The sequence below is a fragment of the Rana temporaria genome, chromosome 1 (genome assembly GCF_905171775.1).
Source record: "Rana temporaria chromosome 1, aRanTem1.1, whole genome shotgun sequence".
NCBI lineage: Eukaryota > Metazoa > Chordata > Amphibia > Anura > Ranidae > Rana > Rana temporaria.
This window is the reverse complement of record NC_053489.1, coordinates 321804472-321831772: the sequence shown is the minus strand read 5'-3', so window position 1 is coordinate 321831772 and position 27301 is coordinate 321804472. Positions and strand designations below refer to the sequence as shown.

General features: G+C 42.6%; 1 protein-coding gene across 3 annotated transcripts in view; it reads left to right on the top strand.

Annotated features, from left to right (window-relative positions):
* Positions 1–27301, top strand: part of CNTLN (centlein) — a 424230-nt gene that overhangs the window by 92086 nt on the left and 304843 nt on the right. For all 3 annotated transcript variants that reach the window (XM_040360158.1, XM_040360150.1, XM_040360168.1), the window contains exons 6-8: positions 2549–2683; positions 3279–3458; positions 7675–7808. In XM_040360158.1, the coding sequence (XP_040216092.1) occupies positions 2549–2683; positions 3279–3458; positions 7675–7808 (449 nt within the window). The remainder of the gene's footprint in view (positions 1–2548; positions 2684–3278; positions 3459–7674; positions 7809–27301) is intronic.

The window sequence follows — 27301 nt, the reverse complement described above, 5'->3', positions numbered from 1 at the left end:
CTTACCTGAGATCGAAGCCCCCGAAGCGGTCCTCGATCACCTCCTTCACCGCCGTCATCTCTCCCAGAGTGAGTTCCGGGTATCGCTGCTCCGGCACTGTGACTGGCCGGAGCACCGATGACGTCACTCTCGCGCATGCACGCGGGAGCTGCTAGTGATGGCACGATCGCCTTCACTAACGGCATGCTCAGTGCGCCTGCGCCATTGTCTACGGTGCGCATGCGCCATAGACATCGGTGCCCCTTTTTTTGAAAATATCTCCTTAACCGTGTGGGTTAAAGAGATATTTTTGGACCTACAGGTAAGCCCTAATCTAGGCTTACCTATAGGTTAAAGTGGTCTGTAAGGGTTTACAACCACTTTAATTCTGTTTTAAGGCTGTCAGCAGATCAGCCTCTGCAAACCCAGAGCCACTGAGCATGTGCAGAGCATGGTGAAACAGTAAAAACAGTATACTGTTTAAACAGTATAAGTTATTATGTTTACAATTTTACATATTAATACCTGAAAAAGGGTCAGCCTAAAGTGATCAAGGAGGACTTAAAGTGGAGTTCCACCCAAAAGTGGAACTTCCACTCATTCCCCCCCCCCCCCCCCCCCCCATCCGGTGGCACATTTAGCACCTTTTTGGGGAGGGAGTGCATATCTGTCTTTGACAGATATTCTGTCCCCACTTTCGGGAGACCGGGCCAGCAGCTCAGCCTCATCCTCCTCCTTCCTCGGCCGCTGGGCTTCGCACTTGTATAGTAGGTACCCGGTGTGAAGCCGTAATGCCTTACTACCGTCAATGGTGGCGGCAACACCTGACAGCTGATGGAAACATCAGCTGCGATTCCGACATCACTTTTATGAATAGTCAACAGCTGCAGTGTGTGTAGCTGCTTGCTTTTAATTTTTGCAGGGGTGGGAGGACCTCCAATTTAGGTCTCCGCTTTAACAGTTTCCAAAAACAGTTACATTCTTGGCATGTCCTGGGAATGTAACTGTCAGATTGGTCGTGCTCTCTACCAAACCGTTGGACCATCACATGGCCGCTTTAAGGCCACTTTTACACTGGGGTGGGGGCGGCGTCGGGAGTAAAGCCACGTTGCCATCAGTTTTGCGGTGCTATTCGGCCGCTAGCGGGGGGCGCTTTTATCCCCCCCGCTAGCGGACGAGAAAGGGTTAAAATCACTGCAAAATGCCTCTGGAGAGGCACTTTGCCGGCGGTATAGCCGCTTTGCCCATTGATTTCAATGGGCAGGAGCGGCGGAGGAGGCAGTATACACACCGCTCCTTCACGGTTCTAAAGATGCTGCTAGCAGGACTTTTTTTTACCGTCCTGCTAGCGCACTGCTCCAGTGTAAAAGCTCTCTGGGCTTTCACACTGGAGAGACCGCAGCGGCTGTTTCAGGTCGATTTGCAGGCGCTATTTTTAACGTTTATAGCGCCTGCAAAGGGACACAGTGTGAAAGCTTTAAAAATAAAAGATGGAAGCTAATTGGTTGCCTCCAGATTATGGCTGCTCCAGTTTTGATATATTCCCCTTACTGTGCTTTTTATCAAAGAATTGATGATATGCGGGTAACATTGGATTTATGCAATATAAATTAAACGTGTTGCCATCTTAGTATGCATCAAATTTACATTGTGCTATTGCTAGCTTTGCACTGTTGTACTGGTATATACATTTATTAGTTAATTATGCAACTTAAATATTAAAATGGGAGCACTAGACATATTGAGGTAGTCATAACCCCTTCTTATTTCAGTAAACCTCATTAGCCTACACTGTAAGAATACTACAGGGGGTTTATTTGGGTACAGCATTGTGAGATCTTAAGTTTGGGGCTCTTAAGATACCAGGCACACACTCCCCCATACAGTTGAGGGTCACAGGTATTTAGGTTAAATAGACAGGGTTTTATGTTACATTTAGGTGGAATATCTTTGAAGCATGTTTTTAATACCAGCTGTGCCAACGCTTGTATAAAATGTTCTTTTTTGCTATTGTACTGGAAATCCCCCCTCAGTTAAAAAAATGGATGACTCATATGGGTAATGCTCTAATTTTCAAAAAGGTATGTATATCAACATAGGGATTGACCTGGTAAATTTGAAAAAGTTTTGGGCCCCCTGGCTTGATACTGCCGGTTTTAAGTTCTGCAGAATTGGGAAAAAATCGGCTTTTACTATTCCTCTCCAGCAATGTTACTGCATGAACTGGTGTATTGAACCATTTAGAGAATTTAAATGTATTATATGTCTTTAGGCCTTATGTTTTCTTTGGTCTTGGAATTTATTACCTGAATAGACTGTTGGCAATTTTTTTTATGATTCAATGTTGACATACTTTGAATTGATGTATGTCTTTTGTATTGCGACCAGATTGTTAATGCTTTTCTTGGTTTATTAAACCTTTTCTGATTTAAAATAAATAAATAAAATTATTTGAAAATATTTGCTTTGCCTTTCATTTAAATCACACATTGCGGGTTTACAAAGTACATGGCATCTGTTATATAAAGTACTGCATTGACATAGCCTTATATTTTTTTTCTGTTTCTAGAGAGTATTGGGACAGCAGCAGGAGATAAACAACCTCGTACAGAGAAAGATCGCTGTAGACGAAGAAAATACCTTACTGAAAAAGGAGTTGGATGACCTCCAACTAAAATTAAAAGATAAAAGTCATGAGCTTAAGGTAGCATGTCTTGTACATATTTTTCCAGTAGTCTTACTGTGAAGTGCTGAGCTTCAAGCTGTGTCACTCAGTGTGCCACAGAAAGGGACATGCACTGCAAAAGAATTGCCTCAGGCTTCTCTTAGCTTTGCAGTTCTTTCTCATACAACCAACTCTGAGCACTTCTTTAAAGTTGAGAATCTGAGGCTTATAACTTCCAAATAAATACTTAATGATGGATATAGAGCAAGTGAAAGTAGTGTGAATATGTGACTTCTTTTTAATTACATACTGATGGGACTAGTATTATTAATTGATAAACCCAAGGTCTGGAATGATGTGTCTGTACGGGTCTCAAAAATAGCTGGGGACATCATCAAAGGCAACTTGATCAATTAAAGGATTCCTCGCATGTATGCATTCATCAGAACTGTCATTCAGTTCGGGAAAAAAAGTCCCTTCCACCTGCATAGCTTAAGAAATGGTAAAATCACAACGGCTGTTACTCGCAGTTTGACGACTGAGGTCACTTAATTAGATATTGTTGATTGATTGTCGACTGAATGTGTAATTATTTCTGGGGCTGTAATGTGCAATTCTGATTTTTGTCAAACAGAACACTAAGCAGAGTTTGGAGAAAAACGAGGAGCAGAGGGCAGCCATTTTAAAAAATTTGGAGCAGGAGAATGAAGATTTAAGCAAGAAATGTGCTGACCTGCTTAGTGACCTGGAGAAAGCAAAGAAGCAAGAGGCACAGTGGAGAGGAGAAAAGTCTGGCATTGATGCCAAAATTAAGGTATGCTGCAGAGCAGCTGGATTCCCTCACATGATTTTTCAAGCTACAATGTGGCGTGCACTTATGCTTTGCGTTATTTGCTGTGATAACAACTTATGTATTCAAACATGCCAGTTGGGACCGACATTCATTTAAATTCCTACACTTAAAACCCACAACTCTTTAAAAATTGATGCTGCAAAGCAGGAAACTGACATCAAATAGCTATCCTTAAGTCTAATCATTAAACAGTATAACAGACTTCATTCTCACAGAAAACTTAAAGAATACATATGTTTGGAACGGAATGGAATTGCAAAGTATTTTCACTGCCTTTGCTGCTGTCTTGAATGCTCTGTTCAAGTTATAGCAGAAAAAATAGTCAATGCCATATACTGTAGTTTGTGGCTTGTGGCACACCTCTAGAATATGTTTACATACATTGTCCTACTTTGCAGAACTGTGTTTGCTTTACCACAGACTTGCAGATAAAAACCACTACTTGCTAAAGGGAAGTCCAAAGTGAATTTTATTATAAGAAACATTTTTATATATACTGTGTGCGTATGTATGTGTATATGTATATATGTGTGTGTGTGTGTGTGTGTGTGTGTATATATGTGTATATATGTATGTGTGTATATATGTATATATAATACACACACACACATATACACTATATTACCAAAAGTATTGGGACACCTGCCTTACACACACATGAACTTTAATGGCATCCCAGTCTTAGTCCGTAGGGTTCAATATTGAGTTGGCCCACCCTTTGAGCAAAATGAGCTTCAACTTTTCTGGGAAGGCTGTCCACAAGGTTTAAGAGTGTGTCTATAGAAACCATTCTTACCATACAGAAATTGTGAAATGTTGGCATTTATATTGAAAATATGACTAATCATGCCAAAACCCTGTCTTTTATTCAAGTATAGTGATCACACAAAGCCATTTATCATCACATAGTTTTTTGGCTTTTTTTAACATCATAATGATAACAGAAATCACCCAAATGGCCTTGATCAAAAGTTTGAATACCCTGGCATTTTTGGCTTTGGTACAGACCCAGAATATAAATTATAACACAACAACTTTTTTCACTCATGGTTAGTGTTTGGCTGAAGCCATTTATTATCAATCAACCGTGTTTACAATTTTTAAATCATAATGACAACAGCAACTACTCAAATAACCCTGATCAAAAATGTACATACCCCAGTTCTTAACACCTTGTATTGCCACCTATAACATCAATGCCAGCTTGAAGTCTTTTGTGGTATTTGTGGTTGATTATAGTTGGGCTACCTGACCGTGGTTTGGTTTCAATAGAACCCAACATTTTCCACTTCTTGATTAGAGTTTGAACACTGCGGATTGGCATTCTCAATTCCTTGGATATCTTTTTATATCCCTTTCCTTTGTTATACAGTTTAACTACCTTTTCCCTCAGATCCTTTGACAATTCTTTTGCTTTCTCCATGACTCTGAATCCAGAAACTTCAGTGCAGCACTAGATGAAAGATGAAAGGGTATGTCAGGAGTCCAGAAACTCATTGAATATATATATATATATATATATATATATATATATATATATATATATATATATATATATATATATATATATATATATATATATATATATATATATATATATATATATATATATATATATACAATAATTACAAGCAAACAGATCACAGGTGAGGATTGTTACTTTTCAATAGCCATTCAAACCCCTTTGTGTCAACTTGTGTGCATGTTATCAGGCCAAATTCACCAGGGCATGTAAACTTTTGATCAGGGTCATTTGGGTAGTTTCTGTTGTGATTATGATTTAAAAAGAGTAAACACAGTTGATTGATAATACATGGCTTCAGTCAAACACTAACCATGAAAGAAAGAAATGTTTTTGTGTTTTTTGTCATTTATAGTCTCAGAAAAATGGCCAGTAAATCATAATCATTCTACTAGTATGCATGCAAACCTCTGTGTATCCCTACCTAGCAAATGTCCCCACCTTCAGCAGTAGGAGCCCCCCAAAACTCTGGAATCCGTGGGTGGGTCTCTTTGCTGGAGCCCGGTGATCAGAGTCGTGATGTCACAAGACTCCCCGCCCACCTCTACACTCTCTCCTTCTCTCCTATTCCTGAGTTTTGAGTAACATCCAGTCAAATTTCAGGATCTCACTCTCTCCCCCTCCAGATGTCAGTCACAGCAGTGGGGGATGTGGCGACTCAAACTTATCTGTGTCTTTTTTTTATCTTGCTCAGAGCTGGGATCTAGGATTGCTCAGAGCTGGATTAACTCTTTGTGGCAAGAGTGGACACAGATGACTTGACATCCTCTACTGTACCAGGTAGAAGTTTTAATTAAAAAAAAAAATTCAGGCTACGTCTGATCCATCACATTTAGGTCTGGACCTGTTTGGACTTGGAGATAGGTCTGTGTAAATTGACATAAATCCATTTACATTCGCCTGTTAGTAGAGCTTCATGGAACTTCTAATCCGTTCCACCAGAAAAACTGACACATAGCGTGGAAAGAGCAAGAGCATCTATCAGGTGTTTCTTGCTGTCTGTCTCCATATACATATTCACCTACACTTCTTTTACTGGTAGCTCCTACCTTGTAAAAGGTGTCTAATGCCACGTACACACGATAGGAAATTCCGACACGGAAACTGTGGATTTTTTTCCGACAGAATTTTGTCTCAAACTTGTGTTGCATATACACGGTCACACAAAATTCCGACCATCAAGAAAGCGGTGACGTACAACACTACAACGAGCCGAGAAAAATTAAGTTCAATGATTCTTGGCATGCGTCAAATTTATTCCGAGCATGCATGTTTTTTTGCGCGTCGGAATTGCATACAATCAGAATTTCCAACAAGAACTTTTCCCGTCGGAAAATTTGAGAACCAGCTCTCAAATTTTTGCTGTCGGAAATTCCGACAGAAAAAGTCCGATGGGGCCTACACACGGTCATAATTTCCAACCAAAAGCTCACATCGAGCTTTTCTTGTCGGAAATTCCGATCGTGTGTACGCGGCATTAGAGAATTTCCCCAACATCTTTATAGACTATAAACATGACAGAGGTTCAAGCAAAAAGTCTGGGTGGGCTTTCTGCTTTCAGTGATATGCATTAACCTACATAATTATATTTCTCATAAGACAATATTCTTTAGTTTTTTTACCCTTTTACTACCACAATCGTAATGATTACAATGCTGGCATGTTTTAGTTTGTGTACCTTTTTACTCCTGGCCGAATATGTAGTAGAAGTTACAAACACCTGGTCAATTCTACATTGAGGAAATAACCGCTCGCCATGGGGCTTATCAGCCCCATTGTAAAAGCAATAAGCTTAATAATAATATATATATATATATATATATATATATATATATAAAAATTTTTTTTTTTTTTTTAAGTAATTGCAGTTTATAAAAAAAAAAAAAAAAAAAAATTTAAATACACCTGCAGAATACACCAGCAAGAACACATAAAAATGCACCTGTGCTGTGTTTTTGGTGCATTTTTTGAGTCGCATGATGCATGAAAAACACACCATAAGTATGGTAAAATTGCGGGCGTTTTCGACAGCCATTATCGTCACCTTTTTTTCTTTCGGCACAATGCTAAAAACCTTATTTCCGGCCGATCGTCTTTGACCAATCATTTTCAGCGGCCAAAATTTTAGTGCATCACTAATTATTGTCTTATGAAGCATAACAAAAAGGGGAAGGGGGTTCTGTAACATATTTTTTTTGTTTATAACAAATTTGTTGACAATTTAGTGGGTTAGGATCTTTTGATTTAGCCTATATATACACATTTTTTTTTTTTGCGTTTCATTTATTCATATTTTTTTAATATTACCATATTGTGTGACTATTTTCACATATATTTTTTTTTGCATTTGGTTTTTGATTGTTGAGTTGTACTGATCAGTCAGCTTCCATTTGTGTATTGTTACTGTGTGAAAAAATATTTTGTGTCTGAGCCTTTGGCGGCTGCCTGCATACTTGTCACCTGGCTTTATTTGAATAAATCTGGAGTCCCTATTGGAGTTCCCAAATGTGTCATTATACACTTTGACAGTTCAACATGTGTGAAATGCAATCAACAATGACGTACAAGCATGTTAGTGACATAAGAAAGACAAGATACTAATTTGAACAATACGTCACTTGTAATGATGTTTTCTTTACTACATCTCTATTACAGGCTCTAGAATTGAATTTAAAAGAAGCTGGTAACCAGATGGAGGCTATGCACAATAAAATAAACAACCTGTCATCACAGGTTGCTGTTAAACAGACTGAGCTGGCATACAAAGAAGTTGATCTGACCAGGCTGAGGTGAGTGGATGGAAAGAAAATGGTTAAAAAATACAGAAAAACCTTGGTTTGAGAGTAACTTGGTTTGAGAACGTTTTGCAAGACAAGCAAAATGTTTTAATACATTTTGCTTTGCTATACAAGCGATGTCTAGATATAAGAGTAACGTCATGTCACAACTGAGTATAAAATAGAAGAGCGAAGCCTCCAAGTGTAGCAATATGGTTACATTTAATGAAGGTACAACACTTAGAGCGCCTCTCTTCTCTTTTATGCCCTGTATACTGTATAGCAAAATAACTGCAACTACTTGTTTTTAAAAGATGTAGAGGATAGCAGAAACATGTGTGGGGGTTACTGCAATGCATGCATTAGAGCATTGCAATGTGGTGCAGTGGCAATAATTTTGAATGGCACCCAATTACACCTCCATCCAATCTGCAGCGGCATTTGCAGTGTACCACATTGCAAGATATGCATTTCTGTGTGTTGCAAAAAATGCAGGGTGACCTATTTTATCACATGTTGCAGTGCAGTACAGGCCATTTGTTTTTAATGTGTTAAAATAATATGCTTCGGTGCATGAAAACATGTCCTCTGCATTCTGATGTGAATGGGCCCTTAAAAAATTGAGCACGTTTTATAAATGTAGTAAAATACTAAACTGTTACATTTACATGTCTCTAACTGTTTAGATTGTGTTTAATGAGTAGAACTTTTGTACCTTGAGTTCTCTTTCCACTTGCTGTTCTACACCCTAAACAATATCTAGTTAACTTCCCCTTTAACACAACATTTCTTGGTTTTCATTTATCAGAACATTTTTAAGCCGACAAACTGTTAATAATCCTTCTCTGGTTTGTCCCTACTCTGGAAAGAACTAATGCTTTCATGTACATGGCATATATTGAAATAAAGTATTTCCTGCAAGAATCATGGAGACTACTGTTGTGGACTTCTCATTCTGCAAATGCTAGTTGCTTAGCTGTCATGCATTAGTGCTTTGGACTAGAAAGGGGGGTTTTGGGACTTTACATGAGACATGTGGAGTAATATGTCTCCATCCCTAAATCTGTATAAAGAACAGGGGGTTTGGGACTTTGAACACGGTATGTTAACATGGCTAAAAGATGTTGAATTTTTTTTTTTTACTATTGAAACAATAAGGAACGTGACACAATGACATGGTACATGCAGCAATAAAATGAACTTGTTAATCACATGTTACAGACCATATGTATAGAAGAACATTAATAGCAACCAGCCAACCAATATGTGGTGTGGGGAAATAATCCTAGATGTAATAAAAACACTTAAAAATTCACAATTAAGTGGTAAACTCAACATGATGTAATGATTAAAAACTTCTGCAGGAGAATGGGTGCGTCTAAATTAGCCCAACGCATTTGGTGGATGATACCACTCTTCAGGGGTGGGTGCTCAAAAATCTATAACACTGGATTACACTGGTCTACTCATGTTTTGTTTTATACACCTCACCGGGGAGAATATGTACAAAAAGGGAGGGAGAGAGTTACTCATCCCTATAAATATTTACATGGTAACAAGTCTGGAGAATGCGAGACGAGGAGTCGAGGGCTGCCCAAAATGTCTGTCATGAGAACTGTGGTTGGGACCCGTCAAGGAAGAACCCCGGTGCACAAATAATCCCCAAGGGAAGAAAAAGCAAAAGTCCAAATAGTGATGTGGGTGGACTTCGTATCTGAAAATATATTGGGTAAACTTTAAATAGATGTACTATGTGGTATAATAGAATATTGGGTAAACCTTAAATAGTTGTAGTATGTGGTATAAGAGAATATTGGGTAAACCTTAAATAGTTGTACTATGTGGTAAAAGAGAATACTAGAGCCTGACACCAGAGTGCTACTGGACATGGGAGTGAAATATAAAACGGTGTGTCAGAAGGACACAAAATCAGTGATGAGAAAAGGACGTGAAACCGATATGGGTGAAGAAAAAAAAAGATGGAAAGAAAGGTAAGAGTAAACCTCTGTGAGCATGAACAAGAGAAGACTAGCCAAGTTATTACCCGCTGGTGATATGGGGGAGCGTATTCCAAATAGCGTGCAGTGTGCACCAAGTGGTGCTGCCATAGGGACTGGCTAGCACAGAATGGGGACGCTTGATGTACCCCACAGGCTCCTCCCAACGTCACACAAGTGCAACAAAGGAGACACTGATCTCTATTCATGTTTTGTTTTATAGATTTTTGTGCACCCGCCCCTGAAGAGTGGCATCATCCACAAAAAAAATGTATGCATTCGATCTTCAAGCCACAAACCCAGAACAAGTATTTGGATAAAGATGTCTGATTTGAATGCAACTTGCTTGTTCTGGGTTAGTGTCACAGATTCAATTAGCATTTCCAGGAGGCCAGCATTTACAGTTCCCCTTCTCTTGCATGGCATTCGGTTTAAGTACACTGCCTTGAAAAAGTATTCATACCCTAGAAATGTTCCACATTTTGTTACAACCACAAACGTAAATTTATTATTTTGGGATTCTATGTGTTAGACCAACACAAAGTGACACATAATTGTGAAGTGAAAGGAAAATAATAAATGGTTTTCAGTAAAAAAAAAAAAAAAAAGTATCTGAAAAGTGTGGCGTGCATTTGTATTCGGCCTCCTTACTCTGATACCCCTAATTAAAATCTAGTGAAACCAATTGCCTTCAGAAGTTCACCTAATTAGTAAATAGAGTCCTCATGTGTGTAATTTAATCTCAATATATATACAGCTATTCTATGAAGCCCTCGGATGCATTTTTAAAGAACCTTGGTGAACAAACGGCATCATGACGGCCAAGGAACACACCAGACAGGTCAGGGATAAAGTTGTGGGGAAGTTTAAGCTCTGGTTTACACTGGTGTGATTTGATATTTAAAATCGCATGTCAAATCAGTGGCAATTGAAGGCTCTGTAATAGATGTCTCTGTAATCATGGCTGAAATCGGGACTGACAAGCGGGAGTGGGCTTCATTCCCACAGCCCACTGTGAACCTGGGTTAAAGCAGGGTTAGGTTATAAAAAAAAATATCCCAAAAGTTAAACATCTCAGGGAGAACTGTTCAATCCATAACCAAAAAATGGAAAGAGTATGGCACTACTGCAAACCTACCACGACATGGCCGTCCACCTAAACTGACAGGCCGGGCAACGAGAGCATTAATCGGAGAAGCAGCTAAGAGGCCCATGGTAACTCTGGCAGAGCTGCAGAGAGCCACAGCTCAGGTGGGAAAATCTGTCCATAGGACAACTATTAGTCGTGCACTCCACAAATATGGCCTTTATAGAATAGTGGCAAGAAGAAAGCCATTGTTGAAAGAAAGACATAAGAAGTCCTGCAGTTTGGGAGAAGCCATGTGGGGGACACAGCAAACACGTGGAAGAAGGTGCTCTGGTCAGATGAGACCAGAATCTAACTTTATGCCCTAAAAGCAAAATGCTATGTGTGGCGAAAAGCCCTTCACATTACCCTGAACAAACCATCCCCACCGTGAAACATGGTGGTGGCAGCATCATGTTGTGGGGATTCTTTTCTTCAGCCGGGACAGGAAATCTGGCCTAAATTGATGAGAAGATGGATGAAGCAAAAGACAGGGCAAACTTAGAAGAAAACTGTTTAGGGTCTGCAAAAGACTTGAGACTGGGGTGAAGGTTCACCAGAGCTACAATGGAATGGTTGAGATCAAAGCATATTCATGTGTTAGAATGACCCAGTCAAAGTCCAGACCTAAATCCAATTGAGACTCTGTGGGAAGACTTGAAAATTGCTGTTCAGATGCTCTCTATTGAATCTGATGTGCAAAGATGGTAAAGACATTCCCAAAAAGACTTGTAGCTGTAATTACAGTGAAAGGTGGTTTCAACAAAGTTTTGACTCAAGGGCTGAATACGAATGTACGCCACACTTTTCACATATTTATTTGTAAAAAAAATATTTGAAAACTGTTTATCGTTTTCCTTACACTTCACAATTATGTGCCACTTTGTGTTTGTCTACCACATACAATCTCTATAAAATACATTTGTTTTTGGTTGTATCATGACAAAATGTGGAAAATGCCAAGGGGTATAAATACTTTTTCAAGGCACTGTATATAATGTCAGTAAGCTGTAAACTGACACAGAGGAGAACTACAAATGCCCGCACTGTACAGTAGTCTGACCACTTGCAACAAAGTCTATAGGAATTCTCTACAGTAAATCAAATGGACTGAATATTCAATGCTCTGCCCTTTTCATGCAGAACGGCTAAGTAAAATCTTGATTTTTTTTTTTAGTGAGCTGATCTTAATTTTGTTTAAATATTTAAAGCGGTTTTGAAAGCTGAGCTCCACCCAAAAATTGAGCTTCCGCTTTTCAGAAACCTCCCCCCCTTCAGTGTCACATTTGGCACCTTTCAGGGGGGCGCAGATACCTGTCTAAGACACGCCTCTACTCGCAGCCCCCGCTGTCTTCTGGGAAACACACTGTTCCCAGGAGAGAGCGGGGACCAGTGACGATGTGGCGCGCTACTCGCGCATGCGCAGTAGGGAACCGGGCTGTGAAGCCGGAACGCTTCACTTCTGATTCCCTAACCAAGGATGACGGCGGGTGCAGCCGAGGGACGAGCGATTGCTCGTCCACGGCAGACAACATCACGGGCACTCTGGACAGGTAAGTGTCCATTTTTTAAAAGTCAGCAGCTGTAGTATTTGTAGCTGCTGGCTTTTTTAAAAAAAAAATTGGGCGGAGCCTCCGCTTTAAACCCAAATACGAAAATGTACTATATTGCAATTTACCAGTCCTTAAACATAGTGGCTGCATTTTTTTTTTTGGGGGGGGGGGGTTGTTTTCTTTGTGTTCACCTGTTGATACAGCCAGTAATGCACTTCCTGTCCTATGGTGACAACACTGGATGGAAAAGCAACAGAAACATCCTTGGACAGTAGCATTGTGAATCTATGGAGTGTATAGTGTTAGATGCACTAGCAGATTTAGATGGGCTTATGTAACAAATTAAAGCCAAGCTCTAGCGAACACATTTTAACCACTAAGGCCTCGTACACACGACCGAACATGTCTGCTGAAACTGGTCCGCGGACCAGTTTCAGCAGACATGTTCGGTCGTGTGTACGGCCGACCGGACAATTTTCCGGCGGATCGGACAGGTTTCCAGCGGACAAATGTTTCTTAGCATGCTAAGAAACATGTCCGCTGGAAGCCTGTCCGTCGGACATGTTCGGTCGTCTGTACGACTCACCGGACATGTCCGCTCGGCCGAAAGCCCTCGCATGCGTCGAAGTGATTCGACGCATGCGTGAAAGCATTGACCTTCCAGGGTCGCGCACGTCCCCGCGTCATCGTCGCGGCGACGGTGCGGCCACGTCACCGCGTATCCTTTCCGCACGGATTTCGGTTTGATGGTGTGTACAACCATCAGACCGAAATCTCCGAGCGGACATGTCCGATGAAAACGGTCCGCGGACCGTTTTCATCGGACATGTCCCCTCGTGTGTACGAGGCCTAACAGACTCAAAGATTTTCCTGCTTAACGAGTAGGCCATTTTTTTGCGATACAGCATTGCGTCGCTTTAACTGACAAAATTGACATCCTTTTTTCCCCACAGAGCTTTCTTTTGGTGGTATTTGATCACCTCCTGCGGTTTTAATTTTTGCGCTATAAACAAAAAAAGAGCGTTGATTTTGAAAAAAAAATATTTTATACTTTTTGCTATAATAAATATCCCCAAAAATGTTTCTAAAAAACGAATTTCTTCAGTTTAGGCCAATATATATATTCTTCTACATATTTTGCAATAAGCGTATACAGATTGGTTTACGCAAAAGTTATAGCATCTACAAACTATGGGAAAGATTTATGGCATTTTAATGTCTTTGTTTTTTTTTTACTAGTAATGGCAGTGATCTGCGTTTTTTAGCGGTACTGCACTTTTGACAAATTTTTGGGACCATTGATCTTTATACAGCGATCAGTGCTATAAAAATGCACCGATTACTGTATAAATATCACTGTTATGGAAGGGGTTAACACTAGGGGGCGATAAAGGGGTTAAATGTGTTCCCTCCATGAGTATTTCTTACTGTGGGGGATGGGACTGACTGGGGGAGGAGACATATCACTGTTCCTACTTACTAGGAACAAACAATCTGTCTCCTCTCCCCTGACCGAACAGGGATTTGTGTGTCGCACAAATCCCCATCCTGGCTCTCGTGCCTGAGATCGAGGGTGGCTGGTGGCGTACCCATACGTCGTTTTGTGGGAACGTGTCACTTTGCTGACAAATTGCGGCGTGAGCCGGTTGGCAAGTGGCCCGCTTACCGCTGGAAATATTAAAAGCCAGCCGCTGCACATACTGCAGCTGCTGACTTTTAATAATCTTAAAGCGGATGTTCCTCCCCAAAAAAATATTAAAAGCCAGCAGCTACAAATACTGCAGCTGCTGACTTTTAATATAAGGACACTTACCTGTCCTGGAGTCCAGCGTCGTCCGCAGCAGAGCACGAGCGATCGCTCGTCACCCTGCTGCTCCCCCCTCCATCCACGCTGAGGGAACCAGGAAGTGAAGCGCTGCGGCTTCACTGCCCGGTTCCCTACGGCGCATGCGCGAGTCGCGCCACGCCCGCCGATTGGCTCCCGCTGAGTGCTGGGAGCCGAGTGTTCCCAGCACACAACGGGGGGGGGGGGGGTGGGGGAGAGACGGGATGTGATGCAATGCCCGTCTTTTGCCCGAATGCCGGGCCGGAAGTGGGTGCAAATACCTGTCTTTATACTTTAGTCTTTAGACAGGTATCTGCACCCCCCTCCCCCCTGAAAGGTGTCAAATGTGATACCGGAGGGGGGCAGGGTTCCAATCAGCGGGACTTCACTTTAGGGTGGAGAACCGCTTTAAGACTTGCCTGTTCTGGAGTCCAGCGATGTCGGCACCGCAGCTGATGTTTCCATCAACTGTCGGGTGCATGCTGCCTCCATTGCAAATAAGGGAACCCGGCAGTGTAGCCTTATTGCTTTATGCCGGGAACCCTACTGCGCATGTACGTGGCTCAACTCCTCTCTCCTACTGTCCCAGCGGCCAGAGAAGGAGGAGGAGGGAGCCCCAGCGATGATGCTAATACCTGCGGCTGAGGCTCCCAGAAGTGGGGACAGGATACCTGTGAAAGACAGGTATCCTGTCCCTCCTCCCCCCGAAAGGTGCAAAATGTGGCACCGGAGAGAGGGAAGGAGTACAGTGAGTGGAAGTTCCACTTTTCGGTGCTTTTTGTTTTCTTTTGGGATAAAAGTCTTTCATACAGTAAATGGATACATAAGCACTCTTGGCTGTGATTAATGGAGTTTGTCTAATCTCTTTAACTGGCAATTTTCCTGGATAGCTTCGGTTTTTTAAAGAATGTATAGAAATAGTAGACATATTGACTAGATCAACAGGTGAAAATAAAGAAAAAAGTACTACAACTCATGCTTAGTGTTTGGCTGAAGCCATTTATTATCAATCAACTCTTTTTACTCTTTTTAATTCGTAATGACAACAGAAACTGCCCAAATGACCCTGATCAAAAGTTTACATACCCCGGTGATTGTGGCCTGATAACATGCACACAAGTTGACACAAAGGTTTAAATGGCTATTAAATGTAAACATCCTCACCCTTGATATGTTTGCTTGTAATTAGTGTGTGTGTATAAATGGTCAATGAGTTTCTGGACTCCTGACAGACCCTTGCATCTTTCATCCAGTGCTGCACTGATGTTTCTGGATTCTGAGTCATGGGGAAAGCAAAATAATTATCAAAGGATCTGTGGGTAAAGGTAGTTGAACTGTATAAAACAGGAAAGGGATATAAAAAGATATTCAAGGAATTGATAATGCCAATTAGCAGTGTTTAAACTCTATTTAAGAAGTGCAAAATGAGGGGTTCTGTTGAAACCAAACTACAGTCCGGTAGACCAACTAAAATTTCAGCTACAACTGCCAGGAAAATTTCTCAGGATGCAAAAGAAAGATAACATGGTGTGGCTGTTTCAAGATGCACAATAAGGAGTCACTTGGTGAAAGATGGGCTGTATGGTCGAGTCACCAGAAGAAAGCCATTACTATGCAAATGCCACAAAGTGTCCTGCTTACAATACGCCAAACAGCACAGACAAGCCTCAAATCTTCTGGCACAAAGTCATTTGGAGTGATGAGACCAAAATTTAGCTTTTTGGCTACAACCATAAATGCTTCATTTGGAGAGGCATCAACAAGGCCTATGATGAAAAGTACACCATTCCTACTGTGAAACACGGAGGTGGATCGGATCGCTGATGTTTTGGGGATATGTGAACTACAAAGAAACAATTAATTTGGTCAAAATTGATGGCAGGATGAATGCAGTATGTCATCAAAAAATACTGAAGGAACATTAGCATTCATCAGCCAGAAAGCTGCGCATGGGACGAATTTGGACATTCCAACATGACAATGATCCAAAACACATGGCCAAGTCGACCTGTCATTGGCTACAGTAGAATAAATTGAAGGTTCTGGAGTGGCCATCTCGGTCTCCTGACCTCAATATCATTGAGCCACTCTGGGGAGATCTCAAACATGCAGTTCATGCACGACAGTCCAAGAATTTACAGGACATGGAGGCTTTTTGCCAAGAGGAATGGGCAGCTTTACCATCTGAGAAGATAAAAAGCTGCATTCACAAATACCACAAAAGACTTCAAGCTGTCATTGATGTTAAAGGTGGCAATACACGGTATTAAGAACTGGGGAATGTAAACTTTTGATCAGGGTCATTTGGGTAGTTTCTGTTGTCATTATGATTTAAAGTAAACACAGTTGATTGATAATAAATGGCTTCAGCCAAACACTAACCATGAGTGAAAAAAGTTTTTGTGTTATTCATATTCTCTGAAAAAATTGCCAAGAAATCATAAATTCTGCTAGGGTATGTAAACTTATAAGCACAACTGTAAGTGCATGGTAACCTTAGCTAAATTAGTGTATTCTATTTCTTTGTCACCTCTTATCTGCAAACTTGTTTTAATACTGTTCAGATACTGTGGCATTTTTATGTTCCATGTTTAAAATACACGAGAATCTTCATGAACTGATTACAATTACAGAAAATGTAGAAATTGCATATGAGGCTTACTAGGGATCAGTTCTAAGCAATCTCTATTCCCTGTGTCTAAAAATGGGCAGTGTGAACTTCTGTTAGCCTCCTGCCAAGTGTGTAGGGAGATGGTCTAAAGAAAGATTATGGTTTCAGGTATATAATCTTTCACCTTTTAATATTCCATGCAGTTTGATTTTAAGCTCTTTGCTCCTTTTAACTATTCCCAGCTCATTGTACTGCCTTTTTTCCCTTTTTTCTTTTTTATTTTTTTTTGTAAAATACTTAACCTAATCTCCTTCTTCTATTGGTCTGAAGTTTGTGAGACTTATTCATAATTTGAATTTGGTAAATTTTTCTGTTCAGATTTTATTTTGCTTCAATTGGTATTGGGGTGCTAGACACATTCAAAAAGTTGTTCTAAATGCATTCTTGTTCAAATATAAAAAGTCATTGTAAACATAATGATCTGGTAATCTGCCATTGTTTATGGGAAAAAAGGAATCCAGACATGCAAGTTCCAGAATCTTAAGTGACATTTTACTTCTCCCCAACCCCTTCCCCCACTTGGGACTTGAAGCTTCTATTCAGGCAAACTGAGCAATGGGCATCTTCTGAGAAATCTGATAGATCTAGAGCTAGAAAAAGGGACTTATGTTTAAGGACCGATCAGCATGGTTACCCTTCAGATGATGACAGAATGATCACATGCAAGGTGTCGGGTTTATTTACAAACAAACCGCTTGCAGAGGCCAGCCCCAGACTAAAAATGTCAATGTTCCTCTGTTTAATACTATAGTAGTTGGACACAATTATAGTATGAACAAGTATTAGAAAACAAAAAATCACTTTGCCTTTTTAAAATGGTATAAATTATTTAGGAAGGCAAATTAGTCAGTTATAGTGAAGTTAGCCAATGACTAGAGATGCTGCTAAACGTTGTCCTGACTTCTATCTAATGTCGACCTCTAGTTCTAAAAGGGTTGAACTAAACTTTTGCTTGGTTCTCAGTTTTGTGACAGGTGTGTATGATGGAAAGTATGATTCTTTAGTATGCTGTAGTGGTAAAACATATACACTGTAGTATTGGGATGTCTGCCTTTACACGCACATAAACTTTAATGGCATCCTAATCTTATGTCGCGTACACACGATCGGATTTTGACTGCATTGTGCTCAAGCTTGGCTTGCATAGACTCAGGCACACAAAAGTTCTCTGAACTTTCGACCATCAAGAATGCGGTGACGTACAACACTACGAGCCGAGAAAATAATGTTCAATGCATCAGAGCATGCGTCAAATTGTTTCTGAGCATGCGTCGGAATTTTGCGCTTCGGAATTGCTACAGACGATCTGATATTCTGATAGGAATTTTTTCCGTCTGAAAATTTGAGAACCAGCTCTCAATCTTTTGCTGGTGGAAATTCCGGTCTGATGGTTCAAAATCTCACATCGGACTTTTGCTGTCAGAATTTCTGATCGTGTGTATGGGGCATTAGGGTTCAATATTGACTTGGCCCACCCTTTGCAGCTAGAACGGCTTCAACGATTCTGGGAAGGCTGTCCATAGGGTTTAGGAGTGTGTCTATGGGAATGTTTGACCATTCTTCCAGAAGCGCATTTGTGAGGTCAGCCACTGATGTTGGATGAGAAAGCCTGACTCCCAGTCTCTGCTCCAATTCATCCCAAAGGTGTTCTATCGGGTTAAGGTCAGTCAAGTTCCTCCACCCCAAACTTGTCCTGACCTCAACCCAAAGTTTTTCAGTCATCAGTTCATAATGCCTGCATTTTATATATATATATATACATGCGCTGAATATAATAATGCATTTCCCATCTGTTGAACGTTGCTATGCAGACTTTTTTGATGATTTGGAAGCTAACCCCCCATATCTACCCCAACCTCTTTAATTTATTGGTGTTTCTTGCTCAGTTTCATTCCCTGTACACAGCTTTTTTTGTTTGTTATACATTTTTGGTCAATCAACACATTAGGGGCTTATGTATAAAACATTTGTTGTACCAATGTGACAAATATCACCTTAGACCAGTGTTTCTCAATTCCAGTCCTCAGGCCCCCCCAACAGGTCAGGTTTTCAGGATTTCCATTATTTTGCACAGGTGATTTGATCAGTTTCACTGCCTTAGTAATCACCACAGCCTTTTCATCTGAGGGAAATCCTGAAAACCTGACCTGTTGGGGGGGCCTGAGGACTGGAATTGAGAAACGCTGCCTTAGACAGAAGGGACAATTGCCATATTTTCTCTAATAGGTGTAGTTTATTATCAGTGCCATTTATTTGCCATAATGTATTTTTTTTTACTGAAATTCTTCAATCAGGAAAATAAATGCATTAGGAACACTAGATGGCACTGATGATATAAGAAATACACTTATTAGAAAAAATACGGGGAATGTTCATTCTGACTTTGCGGAAGATGACCATATTTGTACGGTAAACATTTTATACGTAGACTCCTTTGTGTCATTGATTGGCCTCTCTTATATTATATTTTATTGATTTATATTTGCTTAATTAAGCATGGAGTCATATGCCTACATTTTTTGCAGTCAAAAATTTGTATTTTTGTGGTTATTTTTTTAAATTCTGTTTTGACTATTTAAAAAAAAAAATAAAAAAAATAGAATATAAGGCTAGGTCTACAAATGACATTTTCAGATCTTGTGAGATCAATCTTTGTTTGTATAACATTTCTTAAGATCAATCTCTCTCTATTGTATAATGCTGCAGTTTAATTGTGAAGCCGAAACCATTAGCAATTAATCTCTTTCTTTTTCTCCAAAGACTTGAATGGGAGTAGGGGAATAATCTGTTAATATTGCTAATTTAGGAGATTCTTTTCATTCAAGTATAACCAGTAAGGCTGATCTCATGAGATTAATCTCCTAACAATTTCCCAACAATTTCCTGCAGTAGCGCAAAAGAACAATTTTTGCACTTGGAAATTTTCTTAGTCTCTGGGATTAAAAATCGCTTGTGAAGCCCTAATTTTAGTCTTTGTACGCCTTTTAGGTTTTTATGCATTTGAAATGTATTTCTCTGGTTTAAATTGTTTAGTTGAGTTTTGATTTGGCATTAAGGGGAATTTAACAATTTAGAATCTATGCACAGAACAACTTAAAGCCTAAATTAACCTTTTAAACATGTTACACGTTCCAAACGTTTTCCGGTTCTTGTCCCTTAACCCGCTGTCCCCTTATAAAAACATTGGGACTTGCGTGTCTTCCAGGCAGGGAAAGCTGGAGGACATGTCTGCATTTGCCCACATTGCACCCACGATCTACTGATCGTGGGTGCAATGCTTTTCGGGCTTCCACAGGTAAAAATTATGAATGCACATTTTTTTCCTGCAAAAATTTGTACATTTATTCATTGTTCTGTAAAGGTGATTGTATCCTTTTAAGGGTATGCAAACCCTAACAATAAACCTCCCTTGTTTCGGTTTAATAAGTGCAAAATTATACCCGTTCAAAAAAACAAATATTTTGCATTGTTCAGTATCTTGTGCGCTCAGATTTTTATCTCTAAAAGTCTAGTTGGCTTTTCTAGCTATTTTCTTAGAACCATAGAGTCATTGTCTTTTTGAGGCAATAGGAGAGTAGTGTGGGTTTGAATAGTGTAGCAAAAGAGTTTGGGCGGTGTTGAGCTCAATTGTGGCAGAATAAGGATAAACTATGGTTTAAGCAATTAGCTTGTCTGAGCTAAATACTGCAGATAACATTAAATGCCCAATTATCATGTTAGTATATCAACCACTTGGAAAGTGGGGGAAATTTTCAGACAATACAACATTCCCAGCAAAGAGGGTCCACAGAATACAGGCACCGATATATATTTAGAATGCAGGTGACATCATTGACCTAATATGACCACAGTGTCTTTATGGCAGTATGTCACAAGCAATCCATACGGCAGGCCTGTAGACATACTTAACTTAAATCCAAAGCAAAACTTCTACATATTCTTACTCTTCTCTGTGCAGCCTCAGATGCAAATGTCTACGGCAGAACATTAGCGTTGGAGGTCCAAACGGCTTGTAGGACTGCACATGTGCAGAAGAGCAGACACACAGGGGGTTGTACATTATGTATTTGGTGGCTCAGCTCTAGTGCACATGTACAGAACATGACACACAGAAATACATGGGAAGACTGTCTACCAAATGTTGATAATTGTCCTTTTATGGAGTTATTTTGGCTTGGTGCTTCACATGTACATTAAAAAAAAATGATGCTTGGTAAAAAGAAAATACTGCCTAGCATTGTTTTAACTGCCCAGTGCATGTAAATGGGTTGCACAATGAGGTGGAAGTCTTTACAGTATTTTTGCTGCATCGTTTGATTACTATTTAGCCACTTCAGCCCCAGGAGGTTTACCTTCCTTCATGACCAGACCATTTTTCTTTATCGTACATCACGGGACACAGAGCAGCATAGCCATTACATATGGGTTATATAGTGTACCTTCAGGTGATGGACACTGGCACTCTCCGACAGGAAGTTCCCTCCCTATATAACCCCCACCCATAGTGGGAGTACCTCAGTTTTTTCGCCAGTGTCTTAGGTGTTGGTGCACGTTGAAGGTTGTGCCTGCAGTTTGTCCTTGGGACCAGGGCCAGCCGACCGGATCCGTCCAAGGTGCTTCATAGCCAAAGTGGACGGTACCCGGGCCCCAATTCGTGGATGGGGTTTTGCCTATAATGCCTCTCCTTGGAGGGCTGGACTCTGGGTTCCAGGACTGGGTTTTTTAACCTATGGATACCTGCTGCCAGTAGTGCTGTATAGGTCCAGGTGTGTGGTGTTCCTGACTTGGACCCCGGTCCCTGAAGGTCTATGACCATACCCACGGTGAAGGGGGAAGATTGGGCCTCTTGCGTGAGCAATACCCTGCGGCGTGGAAAGGTAAGCGGGGGGCCTACGGAACTTGGTTTGTCAGTGGGCCCCCCACAGGGGACTCTGGGGTAAAGCCTTTTCTATGCCTCTGTGCATGGGCTAAAAGAGAAACCACAAAGTCTGCATGACTGGATGGCTCAGACACCCAGATATACTGTTCCTCTGGCTGGGCTAATAGACTGCTGCTGCTGCTACAAAAAGGTGTTTGGCTCCATGAAATGTAAAAAGGGGCATGTCAGGTTTAAAGTACTTACTTCCTGGTATCTGTGTGTGGCTTCCAGCAGCTCCTGGGCTCCTCTCCCCACATGGCTTCCTGCTTCCTTCAGAGCGGCGTCGGGAGCGCGCGCGCGTGCGCGCGCACTGTTATAGACGGCGGGCACGCCTACGCTGCGTGGAGGGGGCGGGGGACGCCCGGGGAGTCCCCTCCCCTCTGTACATCAGAGGGGGAAAAACTCTATTTAGCCTGTCAGTCTGCTGAAGGCTGTGAAGGGACACGGAGCAGCGATGCTGAGCTGAGCAGGATAGGTTTGCCTATGTTATGCTGACACAGTGACACCTAGTGGCCGTTTTTTTGTACACACCTCACTAAAGAGCTGTTTAAGCTCATATTTTCTCTAGAAAGCCGGTGTACTAAGCAGCAGTCAGAGTACTTGTATTATTAGGTGCTCTCCTAGCCCAGCATTAAGGGAAGCAATATTAGGATGTGATTAAGCCCTTGGGGCACAATATTGTTATCTCTTGTTAGGTTTTGGGAAGTTTAGTTTCTGTCTAACATTACCCTAGACTAATTTTTTTCCTCATTTATTTAAATGTGTGTTTTTTTCTCCAGCTATTACAGTTAGTTGTATATTAGCGGAGTATCTCAGATTTGTTTATTATGGCTCCTAAGGGTGCAGGGAACACTAAAAATGCTAAAGGTGTTAAAAAGCCAAAGGGTTCCCCATCGGGCTCGGAGGATATTTCCCAAAATCCAGCTGCCCCTACCTCCCCGGAGGATCCGGAGGTTGCTGCCCTGGGTGAGCCATCGGGGTTGCTAGGTGCTACGGCTGGCCCTATTCAACCAACTCCTTCCTATGTCACGGAAGAGATGTTGGCCTCCACCTTGGGTGGATTTGAAAAAAGGATGGCCGCTTTTATTACGGCCTCTTTATCTGGGAAGAAGCGGGCTAGGTCCCCGTCTCCCAGGTTTGAATCTCCTGAGGAAGATGTCCTTTCCACTGAGGAATTGGAAGATGCAGGAGACCAGGCCGAGGATCACCTGGACCATTTAGGTTCTGAGGATTCTACTATAGAGGAACCTTTTTCAGCTTCTCACGCAGAAAAACTGTGGGTTCAGTCCTTAACGGATATGGTGCGGTCAGCTTTTAAAATGCCTTTGCCTCAGCCTCTGGCTTCCGCTGTGTCCTCATTGGGCTCCCTAAAGGCGCCCCAAGCCAACCTGGTGTTCCCGGTTCATCCTTTGTTAAAGGACCTGATATTTCAGGACTGGGTTAAGCCAGACAGGATTTTTTTGCCTCCTAAAAGGTTCGCAGTTATGTACCCTTTAGAGGAGGAGTTTTCGAAAAAATGGGCTGTCCCCACTGTTGACGCAGCCATATCATGTGTCAATAAAGCTTTAACGTGTCCAGTGGACAATATTCACATGTTTAAAGATCCTGTGGATAAAAGGCTTGAGACCTTACTGAAGGCATCCTTTGCCACAGCGGGGGCAGTGGTCCAGCCAGCCGTAGCTGCCATTGGCGTCTGCCAGGCTTTAAAGGACCAAGCAAAACAGGTCCTAAAGGACCTCCCGGCTCAACAGGCTCAGGACTTGGCCGACCTACCTAGAGCTTTATGTTTCGCGGTAGACGCTATCAAGGATTCAATCCAACAGGCGTCCCGCCTATCCCTGTTTTTGGTTCACATGAGAAGACTACTTTGGTTAAAGAACTGGTCTGCAGAAACCCCCTGAAAAAAGCTCCTTACAGGATTCTCCTTTCAAGGAGAGAGATTGTTTGGAGAAGATCTTGACAAATATATTCAAAAGATCTCTAGTGGTAAGAGCACCCTCTTGCCGGTTAAGAAGAGGTTCCGGGGTCCCTCTTTTAAGCGTCCAACCTCTCCAGTTCCAGGGCCCTCATTCTCTAGGCAGTATTGACGGCCTCCTGGACGCGCAGCTGCAAACAGGCCACAGGGGCAAGCTGCAGGGAACAAGAGACCGTGGAACCGTAAGCCGGTTAAGGCTGCCCCTAAGGCAGCCTTGTGAAGGGGCGCCCCCACTCTCTCGGGTGGGGGGAAGACTCCGGTTCTTCTCGGAGTTGTGGGGGGCCAAAGTTACCGACCAATGGGTTCTGTCCTCAGTGACTCAGGGGTACAAGCTGGAGTTTCGGGAGTTCCCCCCTCCTCACTTTCAAGCGTCAAGACTTCCAGGCGACCCTCAAAAGCAGGCATCACTTCTGTCCGCCCTAGAGCGACTCCTATCTCAAGGAGTGATTATGGAAGTACCAGCAGGGGAGCAGGGACAAGGGTTTTACTCAAACCTCTTCATTGTCCCGAAGCCAAACGGCGACGTCAGGCCTATACTGGACCTAAAGTCATTAAACCGCTTTTTAAGAGTCCGGTCCTTTCGAATGGAGTCCATTCGTTTGGTGGTGGCCGCCCTTCAAGGAAGGGAGTTCTTGGCCTCCATCGATATAAAGGACGCGTACCTGCACGTTCCGATTTTCCCAGGCCATTACAGGTTTCTGCGTTTTGCCCTAAACTATCGGCATTATCAGTTCGTGGCTCTTCCGTTCGGACTAGCCACGGCCCCTCGGGTTTTTACGAAAATCCTGGCCCCCGTGTTAGCCATCCTAAGGGAACAGGGCATTCTGGTCATGGCCTACTTAGACGATCTTCTGGTAGTCGACCACTCAGCGGCCGGCTTAAATCGGGCAGTGTTGCTAGTAGTAAACTGCCTAGAGTCCCTGGGTTGGGTTCTAAACCGGGACAAATCGGCCCTACAACCCACAAGAAGGTTGGAGTATCTAGGTCTGATTTTAGATACAAGACGACAACGGATCTTCCTGCCCCAGTCCAGAGTGGACTCGATAAGGGAGTTAATCCAGATAGTCCTAAGCAGCACAAGGCCATCTATACGCCTCTGCATGCGCCTGTTGGGAAAGCTAGTGGCCACCTTCGAGGCAGTGCCCTATGCCCAGATCCATTCTCGGAGGCTACAGAGAGCAATTCTCACGGCCTGGGACAAAAGACTCCAGGCCTTGGATCTTCCCTTCTTTCTTCCCTATGCGGTAAGGCAGAGTCTGTGTTGGTGGCTAGTCACAAAAAATCTTCTGAAAGGAAGATCGTTCAATCCCCCCTCATGGAGGATAGTAACCACGGATGCCAGCCTATCGGGCTGGGGTGCAGTCCTAGACGATTTAACCCTACAGGGGAAATGGTCAAGGGCAGAATCAGCCCTACCCATAAATGTCTTAGAGATCCGAGCAGCCCGGTTGGCTCTTTTGGGCTGGACGGAGATTCTGCAGGGCTCCCCAGTAAGGGTACAATCCGACAATGCCACTGCCGTAGCTTATATAAACCACCAGGGCGGCACCAGGAGTCAGGCAGCCCAGAGGGAGGTAGATCGGATCTTTTCATGGGCAGAAGCCCATGTCCCCTGCATCTCAGCTATCTTTATCCCCGGGGTGGACAATTGGCAAGCGGACTTCCTCAGCCGCCAACAGATGTCCCCAGGGGAGTGGTCCCTCAATCCCGAAGTGTTCCAGGACATCTGCCGGAAGTGGGGTACTCCGGAGGTGGACGTTATGGCGTCCAGATTCAATGCCAAAATAGCAAAGTTTGTCTCTCGAACGAGGGATCCATTGGCCTGCGGGACGGATGCCTTGGTGTGCCCTTGGCATCAGTTTGCGCTAATCTATGCCTTCCCTCCAATACGGATGCTACCCCGTCTTCTTCACAGAATTCAAAGGGAACGCAAGCCAGCGATTCTAGTGGCCCCAGCGTGGCCCCGAAGACCTTGGTACTCCTTGATAAAAAGGATGATGGTAGAGGAGCCTTGGGTCCTCCCTCTACGTCCGGACCTCCTCTCACAAGGGCCATTCTACCATCCTGCCTTACAGGCCCTAAATTTAACGGCCTGGCGGCTGAGTCCCTGATTCTCAGAAACAGAGGCCTTTCAGGGCAGGTCGTTTCCACCCTTATAAGCGCAAGAAAACCAGTTTCCAGGTTAATATACTATAGGGTGTGGAAGGCCTATATTACCTGGTGTGAAACCAGGAAATGGGATCCCCGCAAATATACCATTGGGAGAATCCTGGAGTTTTTACAGTTGGGAGTGGAAAAAGGTTTGGCGGTCAGCACAATCAAGGGGCAGGTGTCTGCCTTGTCGGTCTTCTTCCAGAGACCTTTGGCTGCCCATTCTTTAATGAAATCCTTTTTACAAGGTGTTATTCGGGTGAATCCCCCGATTAAAGCTCCCCTGTATCCTTGGGATCTAAATTTGGTTCTATCGGCCTTGCAAAGGCAGCCCTTTGAGCCCTTGTCCGCGATCCCTTTGGTCCTTTTGACTAGGAAACTAGTGTTTCTGGTGGCCATGGCATCCGCCAGAAGAGTGTCGGAGTTAGCAGCCTTGTCATGTAAGGCACCTTATTTATTACTGCATAGGGACAGGGTCGTTTTGCGGCCGCTTCCGTCCTTCCTGCCTAAGGTGGTATCGAATTTTCACCTTAATCAAGATGTGATTCTTCCATCATTTTTTCCAAAGCCTTCTTCTAGGGAAGAGAGGTTACTGCATTCCTTGGATGTAGTTAGAGCTGTAAAGATTTACTTCGAAGCTACAGCCCAGATTCGTAAGACGGACGTCTTATTCATTCTGCCGGAAGGGCCCAAGAAGGGCCAGGCAGCGTCTAAAGCCACTATTTCTAAGTGGATTAGGCAGACTATTATACAGGCCTATGGCCTGAAGGGAAAGAGTCCACCCTTATCGGTTAAGGCTCATTCCACTAGGGCTATGAGTGCCTCTTGGGCAGCGTATCACCAGGTCTCTATGGCTCAGGTCTGCAGGGCAGCAACCTGGTCATCTGTCCACACATTTGCAAAATTTTATCAAATGGACGTTAGGAGGAACGCTGATTCAGCTTTTGGGCAGGCGGTACTCCGGGCCGCAGTTTAATCTCCTCTTGTCCGGTGGCACCTCCTGTTTGGTTTTTTTCTGGTTGTCTCCCTCCCCTCATGAAGCATTGCTTGAGGACATCCCATATGTAATGGCTATGCTGCTCTGTGTCCCGTGATGTACGATAAAGAAAAAGGGATTTTTATTAACAGCTTACCTGAAAAATCCTTTTCTTGTAGTACATCACGGGACACAGAGCTCCCACCCCTCTTATGGGGAATTTTGGGAGGCATATTGCTTGCTACAAAACTGAGGTACTCCCACTATGGGTGGGGGTTATATAGGGAGGGAACTTCCTGTCGGAGAGTGCCAG